Source organism: Bos taurus, chromosome 3, assembly GCF_002263795.3.
Source record: "Bos taurus isolate L1 Dominette 01449 registration number 42190680 breed Hereford chromosome 3, ARS-UCD2.0, whole genome shotgun sequence".
Lineage (NCBI taxonomy): Eukaryota > Metazoa > Chordata > Mammalia > Artiodactyla > Bovidae > Bos > Bos taurus.
In genome coordinates, this window is record NC_037330.1 from 79,399,359 (window position 1) to 79,416,762 (window position 17,404).

Below are 17,404 nucleotides of genomic sequence, written 5' to 3' on the forward strand. Positions count from 1 at the left end.
TGAAACACCAACTATTTGATGTGCTGTTTGATGCATGAAGAATAAGCAAATAATAATTGTACAGTGCTACAGACAAATATTTACTTTACAGCACTACAGGCTAGGTAGTGTGGTTTGTACACAGTGGCTTAATTAAATAGGCTACCATGTAAAACACCTAGCCTCTAGTGAGACATCATGATTAAACTTGTACCTACAGTATTACAGAACACAAAACAGAAAGCAAGTTAGAGTAGCCCTACCAGCAAAAAGGGAAACAACTACTAAGAGATGGATGAAGTAAGGGCGCTTATAGAGTATCAACTAACTTTCCTTTTCTCTTCCTTCATAATAAGCTAAAGGGAAAGTGCTAGAAGAATAAAAAAAAATAGGACATAGGGACTTATATTCATTTTTTCTTTTATTTTTTCATCAAATATATACTAAGCACCAGCCTTTCTTCAGGTGCCCAGGATACAGTAAACAAGACAGAATCTCTGCTGTCATGCAATTTTGCTAGATTGGTAGACAATAGAAGAGAAAAACGACATACAAACAAGTGTGTCTTTTCTAGCAATATATTTCCAGGTAATAACACCCAAGAAGATAAAGAAAGCAAAACAGGGGACAAGAAAGCAAACAGTGCTTTTTTTAGATGAAGGGGTCAGCAGAAGCCTCTCTACCAAGTGAGGTTTGAGTAGAAACCTGGATGGAAGTGAGATAGTGAACCACGTCAACATCTAGGGAACTAGACTTCCAGGCAGAAGCAACATCAAACAAAGGCCCGAAAGTAGAAACATATAAGGTTTGTTGAAAAACAGAAAAGAGCCTAACATGGCTGGGGAATCAGAGATGAGGTCACAGGTATTCTGGAGCCAGAAAATGTAATGCCTTGTGAACCATGGCAAGCATTTTAGATACTTTTCTGGGAATCATTTAAATACTACAAGTATAATGTTGCAGGTGACTTGACAGTGATGCTCCAGAAGGAAGCACAATAAATATCCAAGGATTAAAAACTGGGAGTCACCGAAAGGAGGAAGAATGGGAAAAGAAAGCAAATGGAATTTCACAAAAGAACTTAAACTTTAGCAGTTGGGCAGTTGGCACACCTGCTGGGTCACCTTCCAATGTGTCTCCCGGCAGGGGGTTTGTCATCACTACTTTCAAAGCCCTTTCTCCAGTAAGTATTTTTAAAATCCAATATATTGAAGACTTGTACACACTAAAAGGCCAGAAAAACACCATTTACAGACTTGCATTACTGAGAAAACAGTTGCCCTGATTAAGCAATAGAATAGGGCTATGAGGCATAGATTTCCACTGGCACTGAGATCAGATGGCAGACATAGATAATTTCTATAAAAAAAACTCACCAGGATTATACACAAACACAACAAAAAGCACCTCTAATAAATTTGGACTGAGCTAATCGGTTTTCCCTGGATGCAGTCATCCTCCCTAGCACGTTTGCTAAGATTCTTTGATGCATTTGGAAGTAGTGCATTAACTAGAACTATGCATAGCACCATGCTGGAGGTGATAAATGCAAGGCATACAGAATTTACATACTTTTCTTCCCAGTTTCCATAAACCATAATTTGTTAAGTCATAAAGAATGTTATAAGCATAGTTTTGATGCTATGGAACATACACAATAATTAGAAGTCATTATCTCTCAAATGAACATTCTCCCTTTACCCCAGGCTTCTAAATCCTCTCACCTTCCAATCCATTCTCCACAATGCCTGCAAAGACCTTTCCAAAGTAAAAGCTATTTAAGGCAACCCCCTTCTCATAGCCTTGCAGTGGCTCTCTGCTGATGATGGGATAAATCCCCAAGTCTGTTCACAATACTGGAAGCCCTAGAGTGTGACTCCAATCTCCAGGAAGAGTCTGACTTCCTCTCTCCCACCTTGCTGCTGCTGCTGCTGAGTCACTTCTCCCATCTTGCTGCTGCTGCTGCTAACTCACTTGACTCATGTCCGACTCTGTGTGACCCCAAAGACGTAATCCCACCAGGCTCCCCAGCCCCCGGGATTCTCCAGGCCCACTCCAACCTTGCACCTAAGGCTATAACTCCAATGAACTTTATTCACTTTCCACCATCCTCTGAGTTAAATCCCAACTCAGCCCCTTACTTGCCGTGTACTCTTAGGCAAATAACTAGTCCTCCCTATGCTTCATTCCCTTTCCAATAAAATGGAAATATCAGTACATAACCTGGATGTTTTTGCTTGTTTTGTTTATTTATTTATTTATTTTAATTGGTGGATCATTACTTTGTAATATTGCAATGGTTTTTACCATATATCATGGCACAAAAATAAGTAAATAATTTAAAATAACGTCAGATGCATTCTAAGTACAAAATAAATGTGAGTTATTATTATTGTTACTGGTTGATAGAATTTTATTATTGTCACTTTGGCCAAAGAAATTGCCCTTTCTGCCCACTCTTCTGAAAAACTCCTAATCATTCTTCAAGACCCCACACAAATGTCATCTCCTCTCCAAACCTTCCCTAACACACTGACTCACTCTCTAGCAGTATTTATCTCTTCTTGTGCTCTTACAAGTTGAGTGTCATTCTTCATTAGCATTATACACATACCATTGATTAATTCTTAATGCCTACATTTGTCTTCCATGGGGCACGAGCATTCTCTGAAGGTGAGGACTCTCTCCCAGAGTGGCACCCAGAGCATGGTAGGCTCTCAACAAATGTTCTGTTCAATCAAATGTTCAATCAGTGAGTACTTAAAGGCACAGATATTTTTCAAAAATTTTCCATACTGCTAGGAAATAATTCAGGAAATATAAGAAATAACACAAGGCACAGATTTAGATTTAGCTCACAAACTAGGACTAAATTGTATAAGGCAGTAAATGTGCCCAAAGCTTTAGAGAAAGGTTAAACGTGTACTATTAAACATTTTCTTTTCACTCTTCTCCAGTTATTCTAGCTTTGTCTTTTCAGGTGTAAGCAAGTTCCTTCAGAGTATGAACTATCTCTTTTCATACTTTTGTGGTCAAATATTAGGCACAAAAGTTTATATTTCATGAACTTTCATAAAAATGAGGAAATATTTCCAAGGTCTAGGTAGAACTAAATGGGGAATTGGAAAAAAAACAAAAACAAGTCTTCTTTCTAATACTAACTCTGAAAGTATACTGTCCTCTGTGAAGCATATCCCACATGCAAGCATGGACAGACAGACAGAGAGTGGTGGTGTTCACCAATGCACTTGCTCTTCAAGAGCAGTGTGTTAGGCCTGAAATGCATTCAGGACCATCACCAGTAGCTTCCATCAGAGAGCATCACGCTGCTGATGATGTAGGAGAACTGATAACTGAGGTTGGAACATGAGCAAAGGAGAGAAGGCTGACAAAGCTACAGGTGGCAAGTGTAAGTCTAGAGCAAGCAGGCCACACAACATTGTTAATTGTTATATCCTGATACTAAATAAAAAGTTCAAATTTGAAAAAAAAAAAATAAGAACAAGCAGACCACATAAGACAAGGAGGATAAGGTTATGTCTCAGGAGTTTCCACCCCTGATTTGGGGTTAGGGATGAATTTTCCCTTCTCCCTACCAATGCTTGACATTCCATTGATGCTTTGAAGTGTAGGACAAATTTTTAAAAAATCTATATTGTCTCATATCAACTAACATGGATTTAAGTGTCCACTTTTGGGTTTCAGAATTCAAAGGAGAATTTAGAAATTTGGGATAATGGTACACAGTCAAATAATAAGTAAGGGAATATAAATACTTGGAAGAAACTAAAGCAATTCAGAACATTTTTATAAATGCAGCATGTAATATTAGAGTATTCCTATTCTCCTAATAAAACTTAAATGAGATAATACGTGTGAACATCCTAGTAAAGAACCGAAAGTATAGGTGATGTTGGAATCCACATAGATCGAATCAGCATTTTTTTCTTTTCTTGCTCACAGCAGAGCTCAATTATATATGTTGAGAGAAAAAAAAATCCTAGGACTGGTTAATAATGATCTTCATTTTCATGCAAGTAATCATAAGTTTTTTCTTAATATCCATTGAAGACCAATATAATTTTCAATACCAGGACTATTAAGTAGTAAGACTGTGTACTAAGTGAGGTTCTAGAACTTTTTTTCCAGTCTTAAAAATAGGCTAGATTCCCATGTGTCAAAGATGGAGTAACTGGTCCTGCCCAAGAGTAAAAGAAAGCAACTAGATAAATCACCCAGATTCCTTCCAGATTTAGGACTGCATCAATACTCTGATTAGTGAAAAGACACTGAATATTTATCTTTGTTCAGATATTTTAAAAAGAATCACAGAGTCAGTATTTCATAAGTGTTTCTTAAATCTTCTGCCATTAACCCACACTTCATAACTTGGGTTTTCAAAATAAGAACTATACATTCATCTGAAAAAAATATGAAATCTACAAATAACTGAAGATAAAAAAAAAACTGTTCAGTGGGTTTAGATATAAACTGCATCCTCTGCATTGTTTAGCTCATCATGAAAATTACTTTAATTTCAATGCTGGGATCAAAACAATCCAGTCTTTTTAAAAGATGTCTACTGTCTACTGTAAAGTAATAACATGTTTTTAGAGACTTCTAAGTGCATATCCTGGAATTACTAACTTAAATGCATGGTTTGGAAAATACTAATTGTTGATCATGAAAAGAATGGTTACATTTCATCATGACAAAGAGGCAAAAATAAAGTACTTATGCTCTTATTTCCTCATGTAAATTACATATGATGCTTTTAAAAAAGGAGTACATAATTTTTAAGGTTAGTGAAAAAGTCATTCAAATACATATGTTTGTATTTTATGAAAAGAAAATTTCATTGAATGCTCCATGAAAAAAAAAATTTGAAAAATATTAAATATGCACTGAGAAAAAAATAAACATAAATAGAGACTTAATAAGAAGTTAAAAGAAACTATGATATACCTTTACTAAGAAATACAAGAAGAGTGTGTGAGCTGGGAGGTAAAAATGGGTGAAAATGAATCATTGTCAAACTAAAGTTATTTTGTAAGTTTGATGATTAATGGATTCTTTAAACTTATGATACATCATATTAAAGTCATATGGGCTTTTTTTTTATTTTTGGCAATTTGTGGAAATTTCTGTTTTAACTCAGCTAGAAGAAGATCACTTTAATAGCATAAGTTATCTCAAATACCATTTAATTGTTCTTTTTGTAATTTGCTGCAAGAAAATTTGTATAATGCAAGAGTGAAACTGGCTCTTTAGTCATTTTAAACTTTGGGTTATTTTGAAAACAAAATCAGTATTTATAGCTCTACCTTCCTGCTACATCCAAAATCTATTCTAAGTAAAAGAAAGGTCATGTTATTATATTCAGGAACTCTATAATAAAGAAATAATATTACCAAGGTTTTATGAAGATTCACCATTATCTGAGAATCAGTTAGTTAAAATTAAATGTCTGTCTAGTCAAAATAATGGTTTAATATTAACCAATTAGTAAAACATGAGTCAATTAATTGTATGTTTTTCACCTTTATTCCTTTTATGAGAACTAATTAGCAATATAACTATATACCTTTCTCCTATTCAGTTATACTACTTAGCAAACTATATGAAAATACATACACTTTAGGGGTGGGGTAAATCATGAGAGAGGACTTCTTCAAAGCAGTACATCCTTACATATAAATCTTCTCTTTGTACAAATGCTACCATTGGTCGGTTTTGAGAAAATTACTCACATGTACTCTACAAGTATGAGATTATAATTGAATAATAAGATTTAACTCATCAGAAAGGTGATCAAAAAAAAAGTTTGCCAATAAAGCAATTAAGTCAACAACATTGCATTCTCAGAAAACAAAAATAACCATATCATTTTTAGCTAAGTAAAGCATGAATACTGGCCTTAACATGTGGTGTCTATCAAAGGCAAGCTACATATTTCTAGGGGTAACTTGAATTTCCCAATATACTGTGCAGTAGATCAGGCAGACAAACACTTCAGATGAGTAAAAAACAGAGTTCAAGTAAATAATAATTTTAAAAAACAGGATCTCCTCAGTTTATAATGTTGGTTGGCAATCTAAGATGCAGACAAAATCAGTGTGTTAGAATTATCCTTAAGAGGTAATAGCTCCCTTCACTGCTAAGGTCCCTATTAAATAAAAATTATAGGTACCCAATTTTGAAGGGTATTTTAATCTGAAAGAAAGTATAATATTCAAAGAAATCTGAAAAAGCCTAGCTTTTGCAATTAAAGTTCAATTTCTTTTGTACTTTCTCTTGTATTTTGTTATTATACTGATTTAAGGAAACTACTCTGTTGTATATAGCATATTATATATATTAAAGGCTCAGTACAGTTTTTATAGAGGGCTCTTGGATTTATTTACTTGGCATTCCCAAGTAAATTGGGAGTTTATTTATTATTATCTACAAATTTTAAGTCACTTTTTTTACAATAAGAATCTCAAAGATAACAGCAATTTGAATCATACATTAAATTAATTAATCACATAATTTCAGAAGTGGGAATTTAGTTTTCCCTTTATTTAACAAGTGTAAAGACAGAGGCAATAAATCAAAATCACTAGTTGACATACTACAATACGGCAACGCCATAAATTAAGTTTGACTTTATACATTGTTTTAAGAAACAAATCCAAGATTGAATCATTTATTTTTGTACCAAAAATATACTATCAGAAAAACTCATCAACATCAACACAAAAACACACACAAAAAGTCACCAGTCACCTCCACAGAGATTAAAAACTGAATTTTAAAACTCCTTCAATACTCAGTTGCCCTAGAACTAGCTAGGTGTTTTTTATAAGCAGTAATTTTAAAGACTCTCTCCAGTGAGAGCCTTTTTTATCTGGAAACAGCTAGGCACAGTGACATGAACACACAGAGCACTATGTATTCTTCAGCGGACCTGCTCTCCACTCACCTCACACTTGAGGACTGGATTATGAACAAAATTCAAATATTCCATTTGCTACATTTCTAAATCACTGTTGCTAGTCAAAAGCACTCCAAACACCACCGAATCCCTTCTTACCATGTATGAGCCACAGTGAAGCGACGACGCTGCCGAATGCTTTTATTCACCAGCAACTTTCTGAAAAAGCATGGTGAGTTCCTTGGCGAACTGCGTGGAGAAATTTTAGGAGATGTAGGTCTGTTTGCCGGTAGTCTCGGAAGCTCAAGCTCTAAGTGCATTTGCTCCTTGAATGTCTTTATGCAAACCTCAGATTCAGAGGCAGTAAGTTCTTTTGAAGAATCTTTTGCTGTCATGTCTTATATGGAGTGCTGGCTTTCACCATCCAAAACAAAAATGTCAAACATAGCAGAGACACAGCTGCAGGTTAGGAGGCTGGTAAGTCTGCAAACTGTTCCCAGTTTAATTTAGGAAGCTGTGGCTCCAAAGTAGGAGCTGCTTAGAGCAGGAGCAGCATAATCGAAGAATGGCAAGTCAGCCTGTCACAAGGAGCTTTATCAGCCTGGCTTTGCTTCTGAAAATGCGCCAAAGTGCTTCCTATGTCAGTAGCCTCCTTGTGGATGAGGTTTGTCTGCAAGCTACACACTGACACTCGCTGAATTCATTCAGCTGAATATATCAACTCATGAAATATTCATGAGGGCTTCTGATAAATCCTTTACATGCATTTTTTTTTAAAGAAATCTTTTCAAACACGCCGCATCCACTAATGGATAGTAAGCAAAACCTAGTCACTGAGTCACTCATTTTTGTTTGCACAAAGCACAGAACCAGAGCCCAGCCAGCATGTGTGATGTTAAAGTCTTCATTCAGAATTATCTTTCTCTGTAATGCATACAACAGTAACTCCACCCACCAAACACTTATTGGCCCAGGACTATTTAAACAACCGCACTCTGTTTCCCCCTCAACAACACCCTCCATCACCCAGATTTTCACATTTGCGAAGCCACTCGCATCATCAGCAAAAACATTAAATCAGACACTGTCAAAGAGCCTAGCTAAAACAGACCCCTCCAAATTCCATTTCTGAATGAAAGAACTGATTTGCTAAAGCTTTTTTTCCCCTCTCTCCTCTCCAGAAGATATAAAACTACAATATAAAAAGAGTCAGGAAAACATTAGGTTTGGAAACATAACAGAAAAACATTAGATTTGGTTCATTCCCCTAAGGAATTTAAAGACTAATCTTTAATCCAATAAAAATTACCTTCATTCTTCTGCTTAAGTTCATTGTCCCTGAGGTACCCACAACAGCCACTCTCTGTTAGATGTAAAGTCACTTCCAAAAGGCAAAGTTGTCTAGAATGGAAATGAAGGTAACAACCAGGAGAAATGAATGCTCCCCATTATAAGTGCAGGGTCCAAAGTCAAGCATCATGCACACATGTGTGTGCACACACACATATGGGTAGATGTAAACAATAGTGTCTGTGTGTGGGTATCTTAACTTGCTAGTGTGTGTGTACTTGGTTCACAAGGCATAATGAGACATATGGGTAGGGGAGCCCCCCAAAATGTCTCAAATTCCATAGCAGATCATTGCAACCTGAAATTTCATTTAGAAATATACTGGCATGCAGCTTCTACACTTTAAAAGAAGTGAAAAGACTAGTGTGGTGCTTAAGTACACAGATGCTATGAAACTCTGTACCGGCAACACTTACTACCAGGCCAGCCTGATCTCACCCAAATTTGACAAGGCAGAATTAGGGCTAGCCAGCGAGAGTGACAGTTGAGGAATGATTCACAGCAAGACTTCAGGGAGAAAGCAAGAAATTTAATTTTTCTCTAATGTGTGAGAAATTTCACCTTTATAATAAAATCATTTATATGTGTCAAATACTCTGGTTAAATATCTAAAAGCTGAATAAGAACAGACTATGACCTGTGCACAGGAAAAAATAAGTCCCACTCCAGCCCTTGGGGAAATGGTTTAAACTTAACAGGAAGGATTTAAACTCCTAGCTTATAGGTACTGCCTTGGAAAGATATCAGTATTGCAATAATATAGTAAAAGTATATTATTGAACAAAAGCAAAGTCATGAAATTTCAAAATTTGAGTGAATCCCAGTAATCACCTTGTTTGGCTCCTCATTTTAAAGACCAGGACACAGACTTAGAAACTGTCAACGACTTGTCCAAAGTCCTTTTTTGTAGTTGATATTAGAGGAAAAGCTAAAACCCAGGCCTTCTGATTCCCAATTGAGTGTTCTTCCATTATAAGAGAGGTTAACATAGTCATTTTGTCCTGCTAAGCCCTAGCACATGCACTTTATAGATTTGAAGATATTTTAACTGCTCTATTTGAGAATGAATTGTTAGTAATGTCTAGTAATATTATGGGAGAAAAATGTAGTTAAAACTATCTATTATTTACTTCATTATGAAAACAAAGTCAAACTTTTCCCAACAATAATGGGATATAAAACTGGAATATGTGATACTGCCAATATTCAGAGTGACTTATTTGCAAAAAAATGAATTAGCAATTTGAAGTCTTTCTCTTATTCACTTTTAAAGGCTGCCAAAACACAATAAGCATTTCAGGGATTTTTACCTCTCCCCAAATTATAGCAAATTTCACAACCCAGATTTAGCCGTATGTGAACTGGGATTCAGATGAGGAAATGTTGACATAAACATACCAAAGAAGAATAGTGGTAGAATTACAATTACTTTCTAATTCTTATTGTCAACTTATGTAACATTATGTGACATTTCACATTATTCTTTCACTTTTCATACCATGACAATCAATGTACTAGTTAAAGAAATTTTAAGAATCATCCTAAAAGAAAGATTTTCAAAACTATGTAAAGTCAAGACCAAAATTGCAACTAGCTGTTGATTAGCTATCAACAGGACTCTGGAATCCACCAAAAAAAAAGATGTCCAAAGACAAAGGAGAAGTCACAATGAGATGGTAGGCGGGGTGCAATCATGATAAAATCAAATCTTATACCACTGGGTGGGCAACCCACAAACTGGAGAACAGGAGTACCAAAGAAGTTCTCCCTCTGTTGTGCAGGTTCTGACCCCCATGTCGGACTTCCCAGTCTGGGGATCCAGCAAAAGGACTGGGAACCTGCAGGGAATCTGACTTTGAAGGGAAGCAGGATTTGATTACAGGGCTTTCACAGAACTGGGGGAAACAGACTCCACTCTTAGAAAACACAAACAAAATCTTGCATGTACCAGGACACAGGGGAAAGGGGCAGTGACTTCACACAAGACTAAACCAAACCTAGCTGCTAGTGTTGGAGTCTCTGGTGGAGGCATGGGTTGGCCATGGCTTGCCACAGGGATAGGGGCTCTCTTGAAAAGAGAAAGTGAAAGTGAAGTTGCTCAGTCGTGTCCAACTCTGTGACCCCATGGACACATGTAGCCTACCAGGCTCCTCAGTCCATGGGATTTTCCAGGCAGGAATACTGGAGTGGGTTGCCATTTCCTTCTCTAGGGGATCTTCACAACCCAGGGATCAAACCCAGACCTCCGGCATTGCAGGCAGACGCTTTAACCTCTGAACCACCAGAGAAGCTCTAAGGTCACCATTAACCCTACCATAGAGCCGGTAGACTCCACGGCTGGATTGGCTCAGGCCAAACAACTAATAGAGAGAGAACACAGCCCCACCCACCAGCAGACAATTTGATTAAAGTTTTACTGAACATAGCCCTGCCTACCTGAGCAAGGCCCAGTTTTTCCCACCACCAGTCCGTCCCATTAGGAAGCTTACACAAGCCTCTTAGCCTCATCCACCAGAGGGCAGACAAAAGAATCAAGAAGAACTACAATCCTGCAACCTCCAGAATGAAAACCACATCACATGAAGTTAATAAAAATGAAAAGGCAGAAGATTAAATCCCAGATAAAAGGACAAGATAAAACTCCAGAAAAACAACTACATGAAGCGGAGATAGCAACCTTCCAGGAAAAGAATTCAGAATAATGATATTGAAGATGATCCAGGATCTCAGAAATGGAAAGGAGAAGATGTAAGAAATGTTTACCAAACACCTAGAAGAACTAAAGAACAAACAGAGATGAACAACACACTAGAAGGAATAAATAGCTGAATAACTGAGGCAGCGGAACAGCTAAGTGATCTGAAAAACAGAATGGTGGAAATCAATGCCACAAAACAGAATATAGAAAAAAGAGTGAAAAAAAAATGAAGATGGCCTCGGAGAACCTCTGGAACAACATTAATCACACCACATTCACATTATAGGAGTACCAGAAGGAGAAGAGAGAGGGAAAGGACCCCAGAAAATATTGGAAGTGATAATGGCTGAAAAGTTCCTTAACGTGGGAAAGGAAATAGTCAACTGAGTCCAGGAAACACAGAGAGTCCCAAGCAGGATAAACCCAAGGTGAAACACATCAAGACACACAGTAATCAAAATGACAAAAAATAAAAGGCAAATTATTAAAAGCACCAAGGGAAAAACAACAAATAACATACACAGGAACTCCCATAAGGTTATCAGCTGATTTCTCAACAGAAACTCTACAAGAAGTAGGGAATGGCATGATATATTTAAAGTAATTAAAGGGAAGAAGCTACAACCAAGAATACTCTACCCAGAAAGACTCTCATTCAGATTTGACAGAGAAACCAAAAGTTTTACAGACAAGCAAAAATTAAGAGAATTCAGCACCATCAAACCAGCTCTACAACAAATGCTAAAGGAACTTCTCCAGGCAGGAAACACAAGAGAAGGAAGAGACCTTAAAAAAAAAAAAAAAAAAAAAGGCCCAGAACAATTCAGAATATGGTAATAGAATCATCAGTTCAGTTCAGTCACTTGGTCATGTCCTACTCTGCAACCCCATGGACTGCAGCACATCAGGCTTCTCTGTCCATCACCAACTCCCGGAGCCTACTCAAATTCATGTTCATTGCATTGGTGATGCCATCCAACCATCTCATCTTCTGTTGTCCCCTTCTCCTCCCACCTTTAATAGGATCATACATATCAATAATTACTATAAATGCAAATGGATTAAATGCACCAACCAAGACATATACTGACTGGGTGGATAAAAACATGTGCATGTAAACACTTCCACCTACCACCTCACTCTACTTAACCCCCAAATTGTATGTACTTATTTTATATTTTTAGGTTAATTATATTTCCATTATGGTTTAAAATTGCAATTTATCTTTTATTTTTTGTCTGGCTAGTGACTGTGAAAACTGATAAACATCTTTTACTACTGTGATTCCTGTGTGTGTCCTTAGTTGCTCAGTTGTGTCTGATTGTTTGCGATGCCACAGACTGCAGCCCACCAGGCTCCTCTGTCCACGGGGATTCTCCAGGCAAGAACACTGCAGTGCATTGCCATACCCTCCTCCAGAGAATCTTCCCAACCCAGGGATCAAACCCAGGTCCCTCGCATTGAAGGGGGATTCTTTATTGTCTGAGCCACCAGGGAAGCCCACTACTGTGATTCAGTTCAGTTCAGTTCAGTTGCTCAGTCGTGTCCAAGTCTTTGAGATCCCGTGAATAACAGCACACCAGGCCTCCCTGTCCATCACCAACTCCCGGAGTTCACTCAAACTCATGTCCATAGAGTCAGTGATGCCATCCAGCCATCTCATCCCCTGTTGCCCCCTTCTCCTCCTGCCCCTAATCCCTCCCAGCATCAGGGTCTTTTTCAATGAGTCAACTCTTCGCATCAGGTGGCCAAAGTATTGGAGTTTCAGCTTCAGCATCAATCCTTCCAATGAACACCCAGGACTGATTTCCTTTAGGATGGACTGGTTGGATCTCCTTGCAGTCCAAGGGACTCTCAAGAGTCTTCTCCAACACCACAGTTCAAAAGCATTAATTCTTCAGTGCTCAGCTTTCTTCACAGTCCAACTCTCACATCCATATGTGACCACTGGAAAAACTATAGCCTTGACTAGAACGGACCTTTGTCGGCTAAGTAATATCTCTGCCCTTCAATATACTATCCAGGTTGGTCATAACTTTCCTTCCAAGGAGTAAGTGTCTTTTAATTTCATGGCTACTGTGATTATGTAAATATTATCCATTTATCATGAATAATTATTATTAATTGTATCATGATTAGTCAATAGAAAATAATAGGATTCTATATTACTAAAACAACCATTTAATAGAAAAGCCCATAATCACTTTTTAAAATCCAGATGCACATTAGAATAATCTTGGGATTTTCTGAAAAGTACAAATGCCCCAGTAGTGTTTTTTTCTCCCAAGCTCCAAATGTGATTCTAAGGAACAGTATGTTTAAAAACAACTAACAACTGGACTATATGATGATCTTTTACTTTTATCTAGCTTGTTTCACTTTTTTTATTTTATATTCAGTGCTCTCTCATAAACTAAATGAGTTTATAACTAAATGAGCTATGTTTTCCAATTACTCAGGGCTCTCTCACAAACTCACTTAGTTTATGTTCTCTGATACTCCATCTCTTTTTCCTTGTTATTTTTTCTCAAGCCTTTATCAAGATCATAGAAAATGTTTTTGTGTGTATATATATATTTTATATATATATACACACATAGGAAAACATAACTTTTTGTCTCGCCAAAAAATTTATGACATTTTGATTCTACTTGTATGACTCCACCAATATTATTGCTAAAAGTCTAGAAAGCTTAATAACTTGTTGATTTAAAGAAAATTTGAATGAGGCTTGAAACTTCTGATTCAATTTTGAGAATATAAAGAAATACTATATTGTAAAAAGGCTCTCCGGTGGCTCAGTGGTAGAGTCTGCCTGCAACACAGGAGCTGTGACAGATGAGTGTTCGATCCCTGGGTCAGGAGGACCCAGAGGAAATGACAACTCACTCCATATTCTTGCCTGGAGAATCACATGGACAGAAGAGCCTGACGGGCCACAGTCTACAGGGTCACAAGGAGTGGGACATGACTGAAGTAACTGAGCAATGTTGTAAAAAAAAAAACAAAACAGGAAATTAACATGTGATACAGAATTATTATTAACTAAAGTACAGATTTTGTTCAAATTTCACAAAATTTTATGCTAGTCTCCACTATTTGTTTTCATACCTTATTCAAGATATACACTGAGCAGCTTCAGCTGTGTGCAACAAATTCTAATAAATCTCTTTTTGTTTTTATGCAGTTACACACTTTTTCCAATTTTCCTTGTTATAGCTTCTTAGATACACTCATAATTTAAAAGTGGACATTTAATTTCCAAATACATGGATCTTTAAAGTATCTCTGATACTGGTTTCTCATTTTGATATTAATTTCTCATTTAAGTACTGCTTCTCTACCATTCCCTTTTGCGTTTTTCAATCTTTTAACTCTATTGAGGCTTTCAGTGGCTAAGTCAAATATTTCTCTTTGTAAATGTCATATTGCACTTGAAAATATGAGAATTATTCTCAAATACCTTTTGATATTGATTTTAACATAATTCCACAGTAATAAGAGAACAGACTCTTTGATTTCAATACCTTTTTAGACCATGAAATTTTTACACCTTGTTTTATGTTCCCGGATATGCTCCAGTGTCTCCTGGTTTATACTTTGTGGGAACTTGAATAGAATTTGCAATCTTCTATTTTGTAAAAATTGTATAAATTTAGGGCTTCCCTGGTAGCTCAGCTGGTAAAGACTCTGCCTGCAATGCGGGAGACCCCAGTTCTATGTTGAGTTGGGTCAGAAGTGCTTTTCTGTCTACTTTTCTGTCGATTAATTCTATTAACTTCTGAGAGTTTCATACAGAAACTCCAACTAAAAATCTCAATTTACCTACTTAAAAAATAATTGTAATATATCATGGAACTGTATGTAACTTTGTTCTGTATTTGCCAAGTCTTCTGGAAATGTGTTATCATTCTTTCATAACTTAAAAAAGAAAGAAAAAAAAGGTAGTCAATTAATTCTACCTACTTTAAATAACATTTACAAATACCAAAGACAGCTAATTGAAATACAAAACCTAAAAGTTAACAGACTATTTTAAAGTCTGAATTTAGTTACCTCTGAGAAAAGGAAATGCATGTTTACAGACACATGCAGGAAAGTTTGTTTCTAGAGTCAATATGCTATAGAAAAACTTGATATTGTGTTAAATATTGAAATCAAGATGACTACTGAAGTCATCAGGAGAAGGTATCTAGGTCAGAAGTTATCTAAGAAAATGTAAAACAAAAAGCACAGTAAAAGCAAATAGCACCCTGCAATAGTTCAGCAGAGAAAATACTGTTTCAAGAGAAAGAGCCAAACAGCAGAAAAAGCCAAGGAAAAAGAAAATAAAATTGATGTGCCCTTCTGAGTGCCTAGAAAAGAGTTTAAAAACCACAGTGAAAACTCTTCTATTTACATGTAATGCTTAGCCCTTGGCACCTCAAAGGGAGAAATGAGTAAGCGAGTCTATTAATGTAGAGATAATTGCTCTTGAGAATTCCAATTACAGCTAGTCTCAATTTTAAATAATGAAATTCCTGATATTCACATCCTAACAAAGCAACAAGAGTCAAGAATTATCATAATAAAGTATCATTCATGGATCAGAATAGAGTTATATGGCCCATAACACTCAATCAGTATTATTTATAACTATTTTGGATCAATTGAACATGATTTTCATTAAATCGAAATGGGAAGCAAATTAATTTCAACCAAACAAAATAAACTTATAGTGCAAGTACTATAACATTATTAAAATGTCTTTTAAAGGTAACAGCTTTGTAACCAAATTATTATTTTTTTTTATTTTTTTTGTTTTTTTTGTTTTTTTTTGTTTTTTAATTTTATTTTTAAACTTTACAATATTGTATTGGTTTTGCCAAATATCGAAATGAATCCACCACAGGTATACATGATAATTACACTCTTTTAATATTCAATGCCTTTCAGGATTTAAAAGTTAACTTTGAAATACATTTTCTCTGAACTGAGTAACCAATTTTTAACTGTTTGATATTGTTATGTATACTATTATCACAAGAAATCTAGTTTTGTGTTCTTTAAAATACATTATAAAACACAAAACTAGATTCCATGTGATAATAGTATACATAATATCAAACACAAAATAACATGATCCACATTTACTGTAAATACAAAGCTAGATATTTGAAAACACAGTTTATTCAGTAGTTTCTTTTTAAAAAGAAATAGATTTAAGGCTATCAATATTTACAACTAAATTGTTTTGATTTTATCTTAATTTATATCACTATTCAGTTTTTCAAAAACAACACACCATCTGAGCACAGCCATTAGGTTCTATTCAATTGAAGATACACAAGCTCTTCCTTCAGTTGGACAAGCTAGTAAGTGAATTTTTGTTGTCATTTAGCAGAATACCAAGAAACAACTGTAGCCTCTTTCAACTGAAAACCCAGCTTACCACAGATGGCAACTCCTCCCAACTGCTCTATCTCAGAAGAAATGGAACTATAGAATAATTCTAACTTGATTGAAGAAAAGACAACATTCAACTGAATGTAAATAGTTGTCTAGCTATCTTGGAAGAGAACAATTAGCTGACTACTGTTAAAAATTAAGAGATTACAAAGAAAGAGTTAACATTTATTACATACCTCCTGGGTGCCAGATAGTTTTCTAAGTATTTTTTAATAAAGTATTTCATCTCACCCTGATTACAGATAACATCAGACAGGAGCGGTTGAAATCCTTGTTGGACTTCCTCATGATATTAAACTATGATGTCCTTTAGGGCTGGGCTGAGTCTTGTCTATTTCTAGAACATAGAACAGACTTTGGCACAGAGTGGATACTCAATAAATTTTGTACATCAAATGCCCATTATATTGCTCATTTTAGATGAGAACATCAAGGCACAAAACTGCACAACACTTGAGGAGCTGATCCTACATCAAGTTTTTTAAAACAGAAGATACCTAATGAGACAGAAGAGGGGATGCAAGCTCCTGGGTGGTCTAGGCATGTTACCAGAAGTATAGGTTCACATGTTCTAATGTCCCGGAGTCTGAAATTATCTAGCATGCTATCTTTATATGACGATAGCAACGTTTCACTTTTATCCATATGATACAATTTAATTACACACCATTAGTAAACTGATGCTTCAGAAAGATGTTCTTCTTGTACTACTTGCAATATCACCTGAATCCTAGGGAGGAGGTGGGAAGCCTGTACTCTAGATGCTTGAGCATGGTATCATAAGGTTCTTAGAGAGTCCTACTCAAGAAAGAAAGACCTTCCAATGGATCCACATTACGCTCAAGAATAAAAGCAGAAGCCCACATAATGGCCTAGAAGGCACTAGGCTTTCTCCCTTCTCCTCTCAGTATCGCTTGAACTTCATGTCCTTCCACTCTCCACCTGGCTCTCTCTACTGCCTCATTTCTGTTCACTGAACATATCACAAAAGTTTCCTCTTGCATGTTTATCTA

General features: G+C 36.1%; 2 protein-coding genes across 2 annotated transcripts in view; both read right to left on the bottom strand.

Moving 5' to 3' along the window:
- Positions 1–7,453, bottom strand: part of PDE4B (phosphodiesterase 4B) — a 449,624-nt gene extending 442,171 nt beyond the window's left edge. The window contains 1 exon segment of the mRNA NM_001102546.1: positions 7,055–7,453. Coding sequence (NP_001096016.1) covers positions 7,055–7,290 — 236 coding nt within the window. The 5' untranslated portion in view covers positions 7,291–7,453.
- The window catches only part of MGC137454 (uncharacterized protein), a 269,686-nt gene that overhangs the window by 122,572 nt on the left and 129,710 nt on the right, over positions 1–17,404 (bottom strand). The gene's annotated exons all lie outside the window — the stretch shown is intronic.